Below are 21375 nucleotides of genomic sequence, written 5' to 3'. Positions count from 1 at the left end.
ATACTGCTTTCATAACATTCGCAGGCACTAAGGAGCAAAGAAAGCCTGGAAAGACTTAAGGAAGTGTGTTGGTGGCCATGCATGAAGGGAGTCATGGTGCATTATGTAAAGAATTGCTTGATATGTGCACAACATAACCCAGATAGGTATGTTAAGAAATGAGCTTTGAGACATACTGGGCCAGTTGAAAGACTTGGACAAACTTGCAGATAGACTTTGTGGGTCCACTACCCCCAACTACAGGAGGATATAAGCATATCCCAGTGACGGTGGATACCTTCACCAAATGGGTAGAGGTATTCTCTACGTGAACCGATACTGCTAATAGTATGGTCAACATCCTGTTAGATAAAGTCTTTACATGTTGGGGTTTACCAAGGAGTACTGAATCAGATTAAGGATTACATTTTACAGCCCAAGTGATGCAGAATGTCATGACATTATCAGGGATAAAACAAGGGTTCCACATATTCTATTTGCCCCAGTGGGATAGTAGAAAGAATGAATCGAATTTTGAAGAATATGTTGGCTAAGATGGTGTAACAGTATATGACCACTTGATTGACAGTGTTTCCTCATGTCCTGATGATAATAAGAAGCACTGGGTCTTTCTCTATTGGATTTACCCATTACACATTGATGACAGGATGAAAGATAAGAGAATTAGAGCCCTTGCTAGAGTTGGACCTCCCAGAACCAAGAGTTGACAACATAACAAGGAACAAGTGGGTTCAACAGATAATTGAAAGGGTAAAGGAAGCTAATCACGGAGCAACTAATAACATGGGAAAAAGGAATCAACAAAGTAAAGCTCATTTTGATTCAAAGGCAAAGCTAGTAGAGTTATAGGTGGGTCAACAAGTAATGATCTCCATCCACCAGACAATATTCTTTTTAGCCCCCAGATTTGCAGCACCATATGAAGTAATTGATAAAGCCAGCCCTCTTTATACAAGGTTCTAACAGCCCCTAGCAAGGGTGGGTGATGTCATACAAATCAAATGAAACCTTCTGGGGAGACGAAAACAATATCATCATAATCAGCACATTATGTTGGATTCTTTTGCAGCCAAAGGAATTTCCAGATGGAAGAATGGGAAGATCTTATGCTAGATTGGTTTTGAGAAGGTGGCTGAGAACACTGGGACAACCAGGAAGAGGGGAGGATGTCGAGACACCCGAGCCACAGGTAGGACAAGAAATGGATTCCATTGAGGTCCCCCTCATAGAAATGCAATGTAACAGACCAATACCAAATTGTACACTGATTATCTCCCAATGGAGAAAGCAGAAAAAGAAGGATAGAGATCGACATACTCCTTTTCAGTTCAGATGGACGAAGAGAAAAACAGGGAGAGTACAAGAGGTACCAGATGTACCTGAAGTAACCCAGGGGCTGCAGGGTCTGTCATTGGAACAAAATCAGATTGACTGCAAATAAGAGCATAAACTACATTAGTTTTCTAGGAAGAAGAATGATCGTGGGCGGCACGGTGGCACACTGCCTCGCAGCGCCAGAGACCCTGGTTCAATTCCCGCCTCAGGCGACTGACTGTGTGGAGTTTGCACGTTCTCCCTGTGTCTGCGTGGGTTTCCTCTGGGTGCTCTGGTTTCCTCCCACAGTCCAAAGATGTGCAGGTCAGGTGAATTGGCCATGCTAAATTGCCCGTAGTGTTAGGTAAGGGGCAAATGTAGGGGTATGGGTGTGTTGCGCTTCGGCGGGTCGGTGTGGACTTGTTGGGCCGAAGGGCCTGTTTCCACTGTAATCTAATCTAAAAGAATCAACAAGAATGTGGAGGATCATTTTCCTTTGAATGGAGCCCCTTCCGCAGTGAATACTGTGACTGATGTTTTCTAAGAACAGGAGGGGATAATGTTGTTTGATTGTGAGCAGGGCATATTTCATGTTTGAACAAATGTCATCGTAATGGTCGCATGTTGGGAGGAGATGTGGGGATACCAAAACGGATGGAAATGGTTGTGCTTTGAATGGGCATAATGTGGCGATTAGTAATGTTCCTTCTGATTTAGTCACTGGCTCCAAAATTTTGTTTAAGCCTGAACCTAATGAGAAATTGTGTGTAACTCTATCCTTCCTTTGAAATGATACAGATGAAGATTTGTGACAGTTTGAAGCTGTGGACCTTCCCTCATTCCACAATTCATTGCAGACTGGATAAAGATTATCCATAAATGGAGCACGACTGGAACTCTCCAGAGAATAACAATGTTCAAGGAACTCCTTGCCAGGAGGTGGGGCAAAGACAACAAAGGCACTGGTCAGCCTACCCTGGCCAGCTGACCATTTCTGGGAAATGAGCAGAAGGGTGACTAGTGTGGTTTCCCTTAATTATTTGTGATTTACATTTGGGAATAATTTTGATATTTGATATTTTTGAGAATAAAAGAGTGAACTGGTTAAGTTAAAGTGTGCTCTGTGCCTTCTATACTCCCTTCCATTGGGGTTAATTGTTGTCTCAGACAGAGAGAGGCAACAAAACTACTGGGTATTATGCTTGATTTAAAAAGTCTGAAACCAATTTGTTGGAAAAGTCACTGCATGCAGTTTTTCCCCCTCCAATTCCATTTTAATTTCACTTCCTCCTTCTCCGCTTATCTTTTCCTATTTTTGCTGTTGTTGTACTGCCTCTGTGCTTGTTATTGTTTAATCTTTCAAATGGGTGATTTAGTGGGGGGTATTAAGAAAATGCAGTTTTGTGACACTGGGGGTAATATATTGTTGCTGTCTGGTGGATTTGAGATAATTGTAAAATTTCAATTTATTACAAAGATGAAAACAGTTACATATTTGAAATATAGCTGTATACTGATTAAGAAAATGCTCAAATTATGAATATATTTTCTATCTACCTCCATCTTCATCAGTGTCATCAGACTCTTCACTGTCCACAGGCTTGTTGTCCCTGTTTCCATCAGTTTCCCAACTCCAGATCATCAAAGCGGTGTCAGCTCCACCCACCGTCAGCAACAAACTGTCATCTTGTGCCCATCGCACATTAGTCACATGTGCACTGTGGCCCACATACTTCTTAAACTTTGCATATCGGCCCTGGAATAAAAATTAGTTCAATTTTCTACCAGGTTTTGGTTATGATGACTTTATATACCTAGTATTAGTAAACCTTGACAATACAGAAGCACGTATACTATACCTCAACTAGATATTTTTGTTGATATTTTACTTTATGCTGATAATTTTAATAAGTTTTTTTCTGGATTAATTATCCATAATTTGTACTGCACTAAATAACAGAAAATAAAGAAAAACTAATCAATTTTGGCTTTCTTTAGATAAATATTTTGTGTGCTTGTCAATACTAATCTCCTTCCCCACTACCAAAATTCAAAATTATATAACCAGTTCTCATATGAAGTTTTTAAAAAATTGTAATATCTCATAAAGTGTTAGTCATTGAGTCATACAACATAGAAACAGATTCTTTGGCCCAGCTCGTCCATGTGGACCAGATTTCCTAAACTGAACTAGTCTCATTTGCTTGTGTTTTGTTAATGTCCTTCTAAACCTTTTCTATTAACGTACCTGTCCAAAATTCTTTTAAATATTGTAATTGTACCTGCCTCTACCACTTCCTCTGGCAGCTTGTTCCATATATGCACTACACTCTATGTGAAAAACTTACTCCTCGGGTGCATTTTAAATCTTTCTCCTCTTACCTTAAACCGATGTCCTCTAGTTTTGATAGACTAATTGTGGCAAAATATGGCCTCTTGGCAATTCTGTTGTTTACAAGGTGAGGAGGGTGGCATTTCTCTGGTTGTCCTGTGAATGATTTTCCCAAGAGATTTGGGGACTTCTGGAGGTAAATTTGCCTGCTGTCTCCACAAATATTTTGAGTATTGAAATCTATCCAAATTATATTAGTCATCAGCCTTGTAAGAAAGATGCTTGCTTCCGCATCAGATGAAGTGCAATTCTCCAGTTTTAGCCTCTTGCGAATCTCTGATTTCTTTATTTCACATTAGTGACTGTGCCTTTGTGTCTCGGCCCTAAACTCAGGAATTTCCTCCTGAAACCTCTTAGTCAAGCTTTCAGTCACTTTTCCAATATTCCTTCATGCAGATAAGGTTAAGTTTGGTTGATAATTCCTATAGGTAGTTCATTGGGATGTTTTCTACTCTAAAGTTGCTACATAAGTACAAGTTATTGTTGTAAAGGGTATATCAAATCAGCAGAACCCAGATGCATAATTGTGCAATATAGCTATAATTCCGTATCTCTTCAAAATGGGAAAATTTGGGTATAGCTTTGTCAGCAAAGACTAAGAGAGAGCCTAGTTCTTTACTTTATAAAACCCATAAATCTGTAAATGATTGAGAGGTTAATGAACACAAACTGATGGCACATGATCCGTGGAATTTAACACAAATGCAGAAAGTCGTGAACCTTTTGTTTTTTCTGTTATTAAATAAATTCTGTAAGTTAAATTAAAACTGGATTTTGCAAAATATTGTGCTTATATGAATGATGAAATTATAATTCTGCAATATTTTATTTTATGCCATGAATTATGTTTTATTGTCACCTCAATTTGGCACCTGTTGCCATGATAAACCAATTGTCTATCTAAAGATTCACCTTAAAGATTCATAAAAAGGACACAATAGAGATTTTGTTGATTAAAAATTAATATTTTTATGTAAATTTAGCATTGTCCTGTTGCTTTTATTTTTGCTTTTGTGTGACTTATTTGTGCAGATTTGACTGGTAGAGTGTACACGATCTCACACTGTGGTATTTTTCTGAAGAAGATAGCACCGCATAACATAGAATCATAGAAAGGTACAGCACAGAAGCAGACCCTTCGGTTCAGCTTATCCATGCTGACCAGATATCTTAACCGAATCTAGTCCCATTTGCCACCACTTGGCCCATATTCCTCTAAACCCTTCCTACTCATATACCCAATTAGATGCCTTTTAAATGTTGCAATTCTACCAACCTCCACTACTTCCTTTGGCAGCTCATTCCATCCACGCACAACCCTCTGCAGGAAAAAATTGCTCCTTAGGTCCCTTTTATATCTTTCCCTTCTCACCCTGAACCTATGCCCTCTAGTTCTGGAGTCCCCCACCCCAGGGAAGAGACTTTGTCTATTTATCCTGCCCATGTCCCTCATGATTTTATAAACCTCTATAAGGTCATCCCTCAGCCTCCGACGCTCCAGGGAAAACAGCCCTAGCCTATTCAGCTTCTCCATATAGCTTAAATCCTCCAGGAAATTTATATTCATTAAATTGATAACAAGGCAATTTATTTTCTATGTTTTAACTGCAGCTTACAAACAAATTGATTTGGTTTCAGGTCATAGCAGTCAAAGAACTAACAGCCTGTGGAAACTGCCTTCTGATTCAAGTATGAGTGAAGAATTTTGGGAGTGAAGCTGAACTGCAACAGGACCCATTCCTAAGTATTGTTAATTTTCATTGTAATTGTGCAAATATTCTCCTTTGATCTGGAACTTATAAATGTTTGTGAACACAGTGTTCCTATTTTAGCATCCTGCAATTCTCCAGTGGTCAAGGTCAAGGTAAGTACAAGGTCCTATCGATGTTTTATTTATTTTTAATGCAAGGTTCTGCCTTTCCCGGCCTTTCTATCTCTAACTAATTTTCACACATTCACTACTGAGAGACAAGATGAAGAAACACAAAAGCTTTAGTTTCAAAGTTGGAACCACAAAATTGCACAAATACACAGGATATCATCATCCAAAGGAGCAGAGATAAGTTCATATTTAGAGGATAGCTTCCCCTTGAATTTCTGCTTTTAGGCATTGTCACAAACTGTTAATGCATCCATATAGCCCATCTCATATTAGTATAAAAGTTGAGGATGAATGGTGGATCCCATATAAAGTTCCACTCTCCATGTTCTAGGTTTCATACATCGTATTCCACTGTAAATGTTTTTGCTCTGTCCTTGGCTAATACGTAAGAAATTTTTTTTTAGTTCTTCTAACATTTAAAAATAACTGGAATTAAATAGAAGGGAGAATAGTTGGGCACCTCTAGAACAAAAAAAAACCCTTGTTAAAAACATGTCATTAATTTTCATCCTAAAATTTAGTTAGAAAATGAAAGTTTGAGGGTTTGTGATTTTCTGATCAGAACTACCTGAAATGATAATTATACAAGTTTTCCAAAGAAGACATTAGCCACTCTTCTGGATTGTTGTCCAAAAATTGAGGATTATTTTATATCTCTATGTATTTCAGTTGAACTTCCCAATAATTCCTTGCAATATTTTTTGAGACGACACCTAATATCCATGCTTTTTACCTGCACTACATGACTGTGGATGCATTTGTAGAATATTAAAACAATGAAGTATCAATAGCCTATGTGACTGCAAACTTAACTGAGTGAGCATGTTTGACAGCAATCACACAAAAAGTACAATATTGTCCTGTTATGACAGAAAATTTAAAATTAAGTTGTATTGATTAACCATCTGGACTTTTTAAAATTTAAACAAAATGTTACTTATGTGAATCACATTACCTTTACTGGATAAGAAAAGAGCTTCATAAAGCCAAAGTCATCTCCTGTGACAATGAGTTTTTTGTCTTTGGTCAGACAGGCTGCATTGACATCTGTGATATCACTGTGTGTAGGCCAGATTCCTTCACATGTTGGTCCTAAAACGCATGACCAAGTAGCCCAATCTATCTTCTCTATCTGCATAAAAGATGAAACAGATAAATTGGAACTTCCTTCAGATCAAATCGGTTACGATTTACCGTTATTAAGCAGAATAATTTATCTCAACATAGGAACATAGAAATATAGGAAAACAAATAGGTCATTCAGCCAACCGAATCTGTTTCACCATTTAGGAGATCATAGATCATACAATCCCTACCATATGCAAACAGGCTATTCGACCCATCAAGTCCATGCCAATCTTCCGAAGAGCATCCCACCTTGACCCACCACCTATATCTATTCCTGTAACTCTGCATGGCTAACCCACCTAGCCTGCAAATCCCTGGACACTATGGGCAATTTAGCATGGCCAATCCACCTAACAAGCACTGTGGGGGGATTCCAGAGCACCCTAGCTAGAGGAAACCCTAGCAGACACAGGAAGATTGTACAAACTCCACACTGTTGCCCAAGGCTGGAATTGGACACTGATCCTTGGTGCTGTGAAGCAGCAGTGGTAACCATTATTGAGCTGATGGGTGATCTACAGCCATTCTCCAAATATTTTTGTTTGGCCCATAACCATGCCTTTGGTCCATATCCCTTAATATTTTGGCTTCACAAAAATGTATCGATCTCAGATTTAAAATTAATAACTCAGAGTCATAGAGCTGCACAGCATGGAAACAGATCCTTTGGTCCAACTCTTCCATGCTGACCAGATATCCTAAATAAATCTAGTTCCATTTGCCAGCACTTGGCCCATATCCCTCCAAACCCTTCATATTCATATACTCATCAAGATGCCTCTTAAATGTTGTAATTGTACCAGTCTTCACCACTTTCTCTGGCAGCTCATTCCATACACACACCACCCATCTGCATGAAAAAGTTATTATTTAGGTCCCTTATAAATCTTTCCTCTCTCACCTTAAACCTATGCCCTCTAGTTTTGGAGTCTCCAATGCCAGGGAAAACATCTTGGCTATTCACCCAATCATGACCCTGATGATTTTATAAACATCTGTAAGGTCACTACTCAAGCCTCTGACGCACAAGGGGAAATAGCTCCAGCCTAATTAGTCTCTCCCGATAGTTCAAACCCGGCAACGTCCTTGTCAATTTTTTCTGTAACATTTCTAGTTTAACAATATCTTTCCTATATCAGGGAGATCAGAATTGCACACAATATTCCAACAGTGGCCTAACCAATGTCCTGTACAGCCTCAACATGACCTCCCAACTCCTGTGATCAATGCACTAACCAATAAAGGCAAGCATACCAATGCCTTCTTCACTGTCTTATCTATCTGGGACTCCACTTTTGAGGAACTATGAACCAGCACTCCAAAGTCTCTTTGTTCAGCAACACTCCCCAGGACCTTACTATTAAGTATTATTACAACACGGGGTAAACCCCCACTCACTAATTTAAACCAGCAACACAGAAAAGATTTAAAGAATCTATGAAAATTTGAGATGCAAAGAATTATCCCAAAAGTCACTCTTTAAAGTAAAAATTAACAACTTTACTTTTGAAATTAACTAACAACGATTTACAACTCATTTATCTAAACCTTCCCCTCTATAATACTGGTCTGATAAAACCCCCGATTAAGATTTATCAAAAATTTCAAATTTCAAAACCAGCTGTTAAATCTTCTCTTTGCATCTTCCTCTGTAGACTTGTTCTCCAGATTGGTGTTGATTTTTTTTCTGTGCAAACTCCTTCTCTTGGCAGGTTCTTATTAACATCTGTTGGTCTTTTGGCAGTTCTCTTTGCCGCTCTGACTAACTGTTCAAATTGTCTGATACTTATACTGCAAAGCATCGGATTGTTTCACTGGTTTAATACTGTCAAAATAACAAAGTCAAACTTGATTGGAGTTTGGTATCTTGAGGCATAATTTAAACTGGCTGAATTTGAATTTGTTTTTCTCTCATAACAACCCAGCCACTGCTAGCTGTTCTGACCAAGTGTTACATTGTTACCTTGTTCCAAACTCCCTGTGCCTCTCTAAGTCCTTGCTAGTTTTCAACTCTCTTAAAGGTACAGTACACCTTCCACCTTTATAACACCTCACCCCTTAAGAAAAAACAAACCATCATAATGAAAAGATGGCTTCATTTTTCATTCTATTCTTTAAGCACATTACCATAACATGGAGATAACTTTAATCTAAGTTCACCTTAACTTCTTTCCATATACATTGGATAAATACAAATCTCATCTAAACGTTATCAGTTAAATCTGCAATAACGTATATGCAATTATATTCTTACAACCCGTAACGTGCGATTTTTAAATTAAAAGTCTGTAACATAAGACTCCAATGAAATAGTCTCATATTCTTGTCTTTAAAGCGTTCTAAGAATGTAAGAGGATTGTGATCCATATACACAACCGTCTCCGTCATATTGTTCGTGATTACACATTAAAATGTTGTAAGGCCAGTACCGACTTAATAGTTCTTTCTCGATCATGGAGTATTTCTTCTGGTGGATGTTGAGTTTCTTCAAAAAGTAACCAACTGGCAGTTCAATCCCATCCTCATCTTCCTGTGGTGTACAGCTCCAAATCCTACATCACCAGCATCAATGGCAATGTAAAAGGTTTTGAAAAGTTTGGAGTAGCTAGAACTGGTGCAGTGGTTAATATTGCTTTCAAATTGTTGAATGTCTCCTGGCATTGTTCTGTCCACCAAAACGTTGTGTTCTTCCTCAGCAAATCGGTTAATGGTGCCAAGACACTGCTGAAGTTTGGAACAAACTTCGGATAGAATCTGCTGAGTCTTAAGAATCGGAGCATCTCTTTCTTCGAGATTGGTTGTGGAAATTCCTTGATGGCCTTCGTCTTTGCATTCCGTGGGATCAACCTTTCATGACTGATGTTATGTCCCAAGAACGTCACCTCTGCTTTCGCAAATTCAGTTTTATTTACGTTTATTACCAGTTTTGCTTCTCGTAGTTGTACAAAGAGCTCTGCCAACTGTACCATGTGATCTTTCTGGGACTACTAAAGATCACTACATCATCCAAATAGGCTGCACAGTTTATTAACCCAGCCACAACTCTGTTCATGAATCTTTGGAATGTGGCGGGTGCGTTCTTCATTCCAAAGGGCATCATTTAAAACTGATATAGCCCATTTGGGGTTACAAACACAGAAATTGATTTCACTGTCTCTGATAAAGGTACCTGTCAGTAACCATGCAGTAAGTCCAACTTGGTGATGTAACTGGCTTGTCCGACTTTCTCTAAACAGTCTTTCAATCTTGGATATGAGTCTGATTTTGTAACGGGGTTGACCTTCTGATAATCACACAGAATCGTTGAGTCCTGTCCAATTTAGGAACTAAGAACATCGATGAACTCCACTTGCTCTGGTTTGGTTAGATGATATCCTCATTGAGCATGGCCTCCACCTCCTTCTGGACCTACCTGACTTTGAAAGGATTAAGCTGATAGGGGTGTTGTTTTATCGGAGCAATATTCCCTACGTCTACTCCATGTACAAGAGCATTAGTCCATCCCATCTGATTCTTACATATGTCCTTATACTGCAGTAACAAATGTTTCAACTGCATTTTTTGCTCCTGGGACAGATAGTTTATTAACTTATTTCACTTCTCAAAGACTTTTTCATTTTTAAATCTATTTTGAGGCACATCAAAATCCACAACATTTGAATTTGATTCCTCACTCTGCATGGCAGTAACGAACATCTGTTTCTCCAGTTCTTTCTCTCTGGTATGATACGATTTCAACATGTTCACATGACATACCAGATACCTTTTTCTTTCTATCGGGCATCTTCACTTCTTAGTTTACCTGACTCAACTTTTTCTCAACCACTAAACCTGGCCTTGAAGGGATCTCTTATCACTGGTAATAGTACTAACATGTCATCCCCTTGGGAAAATGATCAAGTCTCAAAGCTTTTATCTGCCACCTGCTTCATTCTATACTGTGCCCTCTTTAGGTGCTGTTTAGCTACTCACCTACTCGATTTAATCTCTCCCTCACCTCCGATACATAATCTAAGTCTGAAATCTCCGACTTTGGTTCTGTCAATGTTTCTTCAATTAATTTCAAAGGGCCTCTCACTTCATGCCCAAATATTAACTTGAAGGGAGCGAATTGAGTAGATTTGTTTGGGACATCTCTAATGACAAATAAAACGAATGGTTTACCTTTATCCCAAATATTTGGGTAATTCTGACAGTATGCTGTCAGGTGACAGATGTCACCCTTCTAAAACTCCCTGGTATTCATGATGATATGCACTGTACACCTAAGCTATCCATAACCTCCTTAAACAGCCTAGCAGTAAAATGTGACTCTTGGTCTGACTGAATCTCTCTGGGTAGCCATACCGTGTGAAGAAAGCTACTAGCTCCTCTACCACCTTTTCTGCCTTGATACTCTGTAATGGAATTGCCTCCAGAAATCTGGTAGACACATCCATCATGGTTAACAAGTACTGGTTCCCACTTTTAGTTTTTGGGAGGGGACCTACACAATCAATTATAACCCACGTGAGAGGGAATTGGCAACAAAGATGCTGGTTTTATTACCATCTATGGCTTACCTACCATTTGGTATGTATGACATGTACTGCAAAAGATAACCACAACCTTGTGCATTCTAGGCCAATAAAAATGTTTTTGTACCTTGGCCTGAGTCTTTCGGATCGCGTGGTTTCCTCCTACAGGCACTTCATGTACTACCTGTAAAACTTCCTGTCTGTATGCTACCGGCAACACAATTTGGTGCACTTCAGCCCATTTCTCCTCTGCACTAACCTGCCACGGTCTCCATTTCCAACTTAGGATTCTATCTTTCAGATAATAACCCCCAGGAATATTTTCTGACTCCTTTTCAGATTACGCACCCAAATATATATCTTTTATCGTCGTCTTGCTGTTGCAAGTTCCTCAGCCTTCAGGACTAAACTCTTCTGTCTGACCCTCTGACTCTTCAGGTTTTTCCTGCACCATTACATTAAACAGGGTGTCTGCTAACTGAACCTAAACTCCTTCATCTTTTTCTTTATTTTTTACTTCGTGCTGTGATTTATAATAGTGGGATCTGGGAAAACACCAGGATATTTCTGTTTTAACTCCTCAGTTTCTTGGTCTTCCTTGAGCTTCTCCACAACAAGAGGTGTCATTCCCACCTTGGATCCTGTCAAAACATTTCCAAGGACGAACTGAATTTCTGGAACTGACATGCTGTCAATCACTCCCACTATAACTTCCCCAGTGTTGGGTTGGCACTCCAACCTGATCTTATAAAGGGTAATGCTAAATTTCTGTCCATCTATCCCACAAATTACCACACTCTCGGGTAATAGATCAGAAAAAGTGCATATTTGGTCATCTCTTACTATCAGTGATTGGTTAGATCCTGTATCTCTCAAAATTATAATTTCTTGTCCTTCTTCTCCTGTTCCATCTGTGTAAACTTTACCCACAGAGACGAATGCTTTGTAGAGATCAGGTACTAACTCCATACCCAGCTGCTGCCCATGCTGTGCACTCTAATGCCACTGGCTTAGCTTCGTTTACCACATCTTTTCCCACAGTGCCTTTCTTTAATGACCAGCACTGTGACTTTACGTGTCCCACTTTACCACAGTGGAAACACCTGAGGCCTTTCATCTCTTTTCCACCCTCTTCAGCTTCTTTTTTTGACCTGTGGTAAATTCTTACCAGTGTTTTCTACTCTTTATTTCAAAGTGTAGGATCTCCCCTTTTCCCAACCTCTATCCCTGACAGGACAAAATTCTGGCCGGAAGCTTGTCTTATGCATTAACATGTATTCATCTGCTAATAATGCTGCCCTTCTCACTTCCTGAACTTTTTGTTCCTCCACATGAATTCTTACCATCTCTGGAGGTGAGTTTTTAAACTCTTCCAGCAGAATAATCTCTCTTAGAGTCTCAAAGGTCCTATCTATCTTTAAAGCACACACCCATCTATCAAAATTACTATGTTTAATTTTTTCGAACTCAATGTAAGTCTGACTTGGATCCTTCTTTATGTTACTGAACCACTATCTAAATGCTTCTGGTACCAAATCATAAGCACTTAAAATAGGCTGCTTAACCTCTTCATTATCTCTTGACCCTTCATCTGACAGTGTATCAAATATCTCACTAGCTCTGCGTACCAGTTTAGTCTGAACTAGCATTACCCATAAATCCTTGGACCACTCCATCTGCCCAGCCAATTTTTTCAAATGAAATAAAGAAGGCTTCAACATCTCTCATCAAAATGTTGCAGAGTTTTGACATATTTGTATATATCACTACCTTCTCTTTTAATCTCCATCCTGTCAACCTGACTTTGTTGACTAAGTTGCAACTTCTCAAGTTCAAATTCTCTCTCTTTTTGTCTCTCTTTCTTCTCTCTCTCTTTGCTCAGCTAAGAACCTTCTGTCTCTCTCGTTTTCCCCTCTCTCCCTCTCTCATCTCTCTTTCTCTCTCCCTCGTCTATCTCTCTTTATCTTCCAGCTCCATTTTCCTCAATTGTAATTTAAGTTTTTCTACTTCTTCTGCGCTTGTCTGGTTATCTGACACACCTGCGTGTTTGAGTAACTCCCTTACAATTTCAGCTTTACTTTTGTCCTTGGTTAAACCCAAATTCAACTTCTTTTCTAATTCTAAAAATATGGCCTTTATCTTTGCTTCTAAACTTTCTTGGCAAACTTGAGAATCATCTTCAAATCCCAGAACCATTTAAGCAATTTTAAGAGCCATTTCTTTCACTTTTAATTTAATCAACCACAATCACCGAAATTATCAAATTGCCTCATCTATGTTTTATTTAAAGATCTAGGACACTAACTTGCAAGTGTTTAAATCTGCTGGATGTTTTTGTACCCCAAATCTGTCTAAAACTGTTCAAATTTCAGATGAAAGCCTCCAAACTGTTACGATATGGGGTAAACCCCCCTGCTAATTTCAGCCAGCAACACAGAAAAGACTTATCTCATGCAGTAATCTGTGAAAGTTTGAAAGGCAAAGAACTATCCCAAAAGTCACTATTTAAACTAAAAATTAACAACTTTATTTTTTGAAGTACAACAGAGAATAATTAACTAACAACCAATTGCAACTCATTTATGTAAACCTATCATTTACCTTTCCCTCTACAACACTTGCCCGATAAAATCCCCGATTAAGATTTAGCGAAAAACTCAAACTTCAAAACAAGCCAGCTGTTGAATCTTCTTTTTGTATCTTTCTCTGTAGATTTTCTCTCTCGGTCAGTGTCGATGTTTTTTTCTGTGCAAACGCCTTGTCTAGATAGGTACCTCTCAGAGATTTCTTACTAGCCGCCTACATCTGTTGGTCTTTTGGCAGTTCTCTTTGCTGCTCTGACTAACTGTTCAAACTGTCTGATACTTATACCCCAAAACATCGGATTGTTTCATTGGTTTTAATATTGCCAAAATACCAAATTCAAACTTGATTGGAGTTTGGTATTTTGGGGCATAATTTAAACTGATTGGATGAACTTGAATTTGTTTTTGTCTCATAACAACCCAGCCAGTGCTAGCTGTTCTGATGAAGCATTATGTTGTTACCTTGTTCTGGACTCTCTGTGCCTCTCTAAGTCCTTGCTAGCTTTCAACTCTCTTAAATGTGCATGTATTTGGAAAGGCAAGGACTGATTCGGGATAATCAACATGGCTTTGTGCGTGGGAAATCATGTCTCACAAACTTGATTGAGTTTTTTGAAGAAGTAACAAAGAAGATTGAGGACAGAGCAGTAGATGTGATCTATATGGACTTCAGTAAGGTGTTCGACAAGGTTCCCCATGGGAGACTGATTAGCAAGATTAGATCTCATGGAATACAGGGAGAACTAGCCATTTGGATACAGAAGTGGCTCAAATGGAGAAGACAGAAGGTGGTGGCGGAGGGTCGTTTTTCAGACTGGAGGCCTGTGACCAGTGGAGTGCCGCAAGGATTGGTGCTGGGCCCTCTACTTTTTGTCATTTACATAAATGATTTGGATGCAAGCATAAGAGGTACAGTTAGTAAGTTTGCAGATGACACCAAAATTGGAGATGTAGTGGACAGCGATAGAGGGTTACCTCAGATTACAACAGATCTTGATCAGATAGGCCAATGGGCCAAGAAGTGGCAGATGGAGTTTAATTTAGATAATGTGAGGTGCTGCATTTTGGGAAAGAAAATCTTAGCAGGACTTAAACACTTAATGGTAAGGTCCTAGGGAGTGTTGCTGAACAAAGAGACTTTGGAGTGCAGGTTCATAGCTCCTTGAAAGTGGAGTCGCAGGTAGATAGGACAGTGAAGAAGGCGTTTGGTATGCTTTCCTTTATTGGTCAGAGTATTGAGTACAGGAGTTGGGAGGTCATGTTGCGGCTGTACAGGATATTGGTTGGGCCACTGTTGGAATATTGCATGCAATTCTGGTCTCCTTCCTATCGGAAAGATGTTGTGAAACTTGAAAGGGTTCAGAAATGATTTACAAGGATATTGCCAGGGTTGGAGGATCTGAGCTCGAGGGAGAGGCTGAACAGGCTGGGGCTGTTTTCCCTGGAGTGTCCGAGGCTGAGGGGTGACCTTATAGAGGTTTACAAAATTATGAGGGAAATGGATAGGATAAATAGACAAAGTCTTTTCCCTGGGGTCGGTGAGTCCAGAACTAGAGGGCATAGGTTTAGGGTGAGAGGGGAAAGATATAAGAGAGACCTAAGGGGCAACTTTTTTTCACGCAGAGGGTGGTACGTGTATGGAATGAACTGCCAGAGGATGTGGTGGAGGCTGGTACAATTGCAACATTTAAGAGGCATTTGGATGGGTATATGAATAGGAAGGGTTTGGAGGGATATGGGCCAGGTGCTGGCAGGTGGGACTAGATTGGGTTGGGATATCTGGTCAGCATGGACAGGTTGGACTGAAGGGTCTGTTTCCATGCTGTACATCTCTATGACTCTAAAGGTGCAGTACCCCTTACACCTTCATAATAGTATATAAGTCCTGCCTTGATTTGCCTTTCCAAAGTGCAGCACCTCACATTTATCTCAACTAAACTCCATTTCCCACTCCTTGGCCTATCTGATCAAAGTCCCATTATACTCTGAGGTAAATCTTTTCGCTGTCCACTACACGTCCAATTTTGGTGTAATCTGCAAACTTACAAACCGTACCTCCCATGTTCACATCCAAATGATTTATATAAATGATGAAAAGCAATGGATTCCAGCACCGATCCTTGTGACATGCTGCTGATCACAGGCCTCCAGTCTGAAAAGCAACCCTCCACCAACACCCTCTGTCTTCTACCTTTGAGTATGTTCTGTATCTGATCAAGCATCCATTTCTGCTTGTGAAAGACTGTTCCAAACATCTGCCATGCTTTGTGTGTAGAAGTGCTTCCTAACATCTCCCCTGAACGGTCTAATTCTCAGACTATGTCTTTAGTTCTAGACTTCCTAACTGTTGGAAATCATTTATCTTTATCTCGCCTGTCTTTTCCAGTTAATATATTGAAGATTCTGATCAGATTACCCTTTACTCTCCTAAATTTTTGAGAAAATGGGCCTCAACTCTCTCCTCACAACCCTGAAATCTAGGTGCCTTGTAAGCCTAAATTGTACTTGCTCCAAGGCCAATATATCCTTCCTAAGATGGGTGCCCAGATCTGTTCTCAGTACTCTAAGTGGATTCAGAACAGGGTTTTGTATAATTGCAGCATAACTCTGCAAACTTATATTCCAGACTTATATAAGAGCCAGCATTCCATTAATTTTCTAGATTATTTTCTCCACCTGTCTGTGACATTTTACAGGTCAATGCACCTGAAGCCCCAAGACTCTTAGGAAATTCACTGCATTTAACATGATACTATCTAAAAAGTACATAGTTCTATCCTTGATAAGTTCAAAAGGAATAACCACACACTTGCTTACATAGAACACAGAACAGTACTGCACAGTACAGGCCCTTCAGCCCTCAATGTTTTGCCAACCTTTTATCCTACTCTAAGACCAGATTAATCTTCATACCCTTCACTTTACTAATTTCTATGTGCCTATCCAAGAGTTGCTTAAATGTCCCTGATGCATCTGACTCTACTACCACTGCTGGTAGTGCTTTCCACACACCCACCACTCTCTCTGTAAAGAACCTACCTCTGACATCTCCCCTAAACCTTCCTCGAATCACCTTAAAATTATGTCCCTCGTGATAGACTTTTCCACCATCAGAAAAACTCTCTAGCTATCCACTCTATCAATATCTCTCATCATCTTGTACACCTCTATCAAGTCACCTCTCATCGTCCTTTGCTCCAATGAGAAAAGTTCTAGCTCCCTCAATCTTTTATTCATAAGACATGCTCTCCAGTCTAGGCAGCATCCTGGTAAATCTCCTTTGCACTCTCTCTAAAGTTTCTACATCTTTCCTATAAGGAGGTGACCAGGACTGAACACAATATTCCAAGTGTGGTCTAACCAAGGCACTATAGATCTATAGCATAACCTTGCAGTTCTTAAACTCTATCCCCGTGCAAATGAAAGCCAATACACCGTACGCCTTCTTAACAACCCTATCAACTTGGGTGGCAACTTTGAGGTATCTATGGACATGAACCCCAAGATTCCTCTGTTCCTTCACACTGCCAAGAATGCTGCCTTCAAACTTGTACTCTGCATTCAAATTTGATCTTCCAAAGTGAATCAGTTCATACTTTTATGGATTAAACCCCATCTGCCACTTATCAGCACAATTCTGCATCATGTCAATGTCTCGTTGCAACCCACAACAGCCCTCCACACTTTCCACAACTCTACCAAACCTTGTGTAATTGGCAAACTTACTAACCCACCCTTCCACTTCCTCATTTAGGTCATTTACAAAAATCACAAAGAGCAGAGGTCCCAGAACTGAACCCTGCGGAACACCACTAGTTACTAAGCTCCAGGCTGAATACTTTCCATCTACCACCACCCTCTGTTTTCTGTGGGCCAGCCAATTCTGTACCCAGACAGCCAGACTTCCCTGTTTCCCATCTTACATTGAACCCCATCTGCCAAAATCTTTCCCATTCATTTAGTCTATCAATAGCTCTTTATAATTTTATGTTATAATCTATGGTAATGTTGAGTCATCACAAATTTGGATGTATGACTTTCTATGTCATTATCCAAGTCGTTAATAGATAATGTGATTATTTGGGATCGTGAATATCTACCCATTAATCTACTTTCTGTCACCTGCCACTCAACCAGTTTCCAAGCCATGCCAGTAATTTGCCCTTAATTCCGTGGGCTTCTACTTTAGTTAACAATCTCTTATGTGGGACTTTATCAAATGCCTTCTGGAAGTCTCTATAAACAACATCCATTGACATTCCCTTGCCCAATATCCTAGTCATCTCTTCAAAACATTTCAGTGAGGTTTGTCAGGCATGACCGACCTGTAATGAATCCATGCTGGCTCTCCCTGATTAACTGCAAATTTTCAAGGTGTTCAGTTACCCATGGATAATAAACTCCAACACTTCCCTCACCACAGATGTTAGGCTAACCGGTCTGTAACTCCCAAGTTTTCCTCTTTCACCCTTTTTAAAAGTAGAAGGAATGTGCAATTTTCCAATCCAGAGGGACGACTCCTCTACCTAGGGAACTCTGAAAGATTACAGCTAGCGCATCTACAATATTTCCCTACTTCCTTTAATTCTCAGATGCAAACCGTCAGGTCCTGGGGGGATTGTCATTTATTACTTCTATTCATTTCCTCTTAATGATGTTTAACTTATGTTAATTTTATTCAGTCATTGTCCCCGATCCTTTTCTAATTTTCTTAGGACTTCTGGCAAGCTTTTCTTGCTTTTAGACATAACTACAGTTTTGTAAAAATAAAGCATTTGTACAACTTTGGGGCTTCCATTAGAATTTGATAGCATCTGCATAAAATTATACTCAGAGCATGTTGAAATCATTCAGTAGCTGTTTATAGATATTGCACCTGAGTTCTTACATCTCATCCACATGCCAGTGGGCATACACTAAGTCGGGGGGCGGGGGGAGGTCATCAAATACATCCAAAAAGGGGCATGGGGAACATGGAATGCAATTAGCCCTTTCAATTCATTGTATTGCAGACAGCATGGTAAATTTGTGCTGCCTGCTTCTTTACATGTTTGCAGTGAGCAACTAGTGTTATCCTTGGAAGCAGATTACATGATATTGCATGTGGCTGGTGCTACATAAAAAGCAGCCTGTGCCTCCTAAGAAGGAGATGGCATGTGGCTGCAAGATGTGCTGGAAGTCATTTGAAAACTGTACCTATCCTCTCATACTTGAATAATGGTTACACCTTAGAGAAAGGGTGCATCATGATGTTCAGACAATGCCCTCAAGGTCTCTATCAAAGAAGTAGAAAGGAAGGCTATCCCGATCTGCTGAGGGGACAGACTGCTGTTCAGGAAGCATGTAAAGTGGTATTGGCAGAGGTCAATAGCACAAATATTTCTTCAAGAACATGATCATAGTAAAGGAAGAAATGTAACCATCTTACGAGTTGTCAAGATGAATGAGATAAATTTTAAATAGCCAACAATTCACCAGATGCCTATATAAACCGAACAATCTCTATCAATTAATAATCCTTCAATTCATGTGCTTTATCCAACTTCACACTTGGTGCTACTGCAAGCTTGGCACTCAATTCACAGCTCTCACCCACTGACAGATCCTTATTAACAGAATTCTCCTTTTCTTGCAGAAGAAGGTGACATAAAAAAGCAGCAGACAATAAAAAAGTGGGAGAGGATCAAATCAACTACATTGGTTTTAACCAAGGAAGGAGACAGATTTTTGTCTCTGTCTTGAGAAGAAGGGCATCATCGACCTCAATCTCATTTTCCCTCATCTCGTAATATCTGCTGAATGTCACAAAGCTACTCCTTTTTCTCAAGGTTATTGTGTCCTTGATTTCTTTCAGACGGGTTGTGAAAGAGCCCAGAATCCAAAATGGCTGAGTTGGTGCAGGGATGAATGGTTTACTGGGGGCCTTTTCATTTACTCCAAAATAGGTTATACCTCAGGCCAAAGGCTTTCATGTTTTAGAAATAACATGTACAATAAAAGTGGAGTGGCCAGCCCTGGTTGGTGAGGTTCTTTTGGTTCAGTTGCAGTCGGGGATGTAAGAAACGAGCTACTGATGTCTCTCTCTCCTTCCAAACTGTAAGCCTTTGTTTGATTTTATCTTTTGTGCTAAGGGATGTGTGCATTGGGACTGTTGCACGTATTTTTAGAACAACATCATTAAGTCAGGTTTGGAAATGTTAAGTTATACGGTATTTTGTTTTCTATTCTTTGTATTTCGTTCTGCAATTTTGTAAATAAATCTTGTTTGTTTAAAACTTGGCAGTCGACCCAGCTAAATTTACACTTGGAATATCCACCATACATCTAGCTAAACAAATAACAAAACATAAAAGCACCTCTTTCAATTTGGTCTATTGCATTTGTTGCTCCCAATGTGGTCTCCTCTATATCAGAGAGATAAAACGCTGACTGGGTGATCATTTTGCTGACCACCTTTGGTCTGTACGCAATCAGGTCCCGGATCATCCCGTGGCTTGCCACTTCAACACACAATCCTGCTCCCCTGCCCACATGTCTGTCCTTGGCCTCCTGCAATGTTCCAGTGAAGCTCAATGCAAACTGGAGGAATAGCGTCTCATCTTCCGACTAGGCACATTTCAGCCTGCCGGTGTCAACATTGAATTCAACAACTTCAGATGATTATCCTATCTAGACCCCTCTGTTTTCATTCTGCTCCGTAATTTTATTTCATTTATTTTATCTATCTTTTTAAAATTTTTTTTTACTGTTCTGTACCTCTTAGTTCTTGATTGTCTCTTTTTCTCTCACTCCCCACTCTCGCATCGCCTTTTTCCTCTCCTCTTCCCCCTTTGCTACCCTTCTTCCCTGTTTTCCATTTTGCCTCTGCTTCACCCATTCCCCCACCCCCCACATATTTTGTCACATAGCACTGGTTTCAGCCTTGGTCATTCACAGCTCCTAATCTCCCTATAATCTCTCTATGCACTGTCATTATCACCTCTTTATTGCTACCTTTGCTTCTGGAGCCATGACTCACCTTCTCTCAGCCTAATATTTCTCCCCTTTTTGTAGCTTTGACAAAGGGTCAGTTAGACTCAAAACGTCAGATCTTTTCTCTTCTTACAGATGCTGCCAGACCTGCTGAGATTTTCCAGCGTTTTCTCTTTTGGAAACAAATAACAAAGTTACAGTCTGGGCTACCTGCTTAAAAACGTTTTGTGGGGTCTGGCCTAATCCATAACATGAATGATACATTGTAGATTATATAAGCACACGCTTCTTACTTTCTCCTCTTCCCTCACCATCACCGAAATTTTGTGCATTTTTCACTTCTGTTACCTAAGAACTAAAGGCTTTCCACAACAGACTCTGTCACTCAGTCAACAGTCACATCCATCAGATGGATATATTTTAAAGGTTAGGATACAACAGGGCTAAACACATGATCTGACACTATTAGCCAGAGTAGTAGGGAAAATATGCTCTCTATAGGGCAAGGTCACAAATCATTTTTCCTGAGAAGGACTTCAATGAATTAGATTAGGGGTGGAAGTGGAAATAGCTAAATCTTAATGC

The 21375-nt window shown here is 39.7% G+C and overlaps 1 protein-coding gene across 3 annotated transcripts in view; it reads right to left on the bottom strand.

Annotated features, from left to right (window-relative positions):
* Positions 1-21375, bottom strand: part of LOC140483036 (echinoderm microtubule-associated protein-like 6) — a 544931-nt gene that overhangs the window by 179079 nt on the left and 344477 nt on the right. For all 3 annotated transcript variants that reach the window (XM_072580923.1, XM_072580924.1, XM_072580925.1), the window contains 2 exons: positions 6544-6720; positions 2872-3070 (listed from right to left, as the gene is read on the bottom strand). In XM_072580923.1, the coding sequence (XP_072437024.1) occupies positions 2872-3070; positions 6544-6720 (376 nt within the window). The remainder of the gene's footprint in view (positions 1-2871; positions 3071-6543; positions 6721-21375) is intronic.

The sequence above is a fragment of the Chiloscyllium punctatum genome, chromosome 11 (genome assembly GCF_047496795.1).
Source record: "Chiloscyllium punctatum isolate Juve2018m chromosome 11, sChiPun1.3, whole genome shotgun sequence".
In the NCBI taxonomy this organism is placed as follows: domain Eukaryota; kingdom Metazoa; phylum Chordata; class Chondrichthyes; order Orectolobiformes; family Hemiscylliidae; genus Chiloscyllium; species Chiloscyllium punctatum.
The sequence above is the reverse complement of the archived record's forward strand: the minus strand, read 5'-3'. Positions and strand labels throughout refer to the sequence as shown.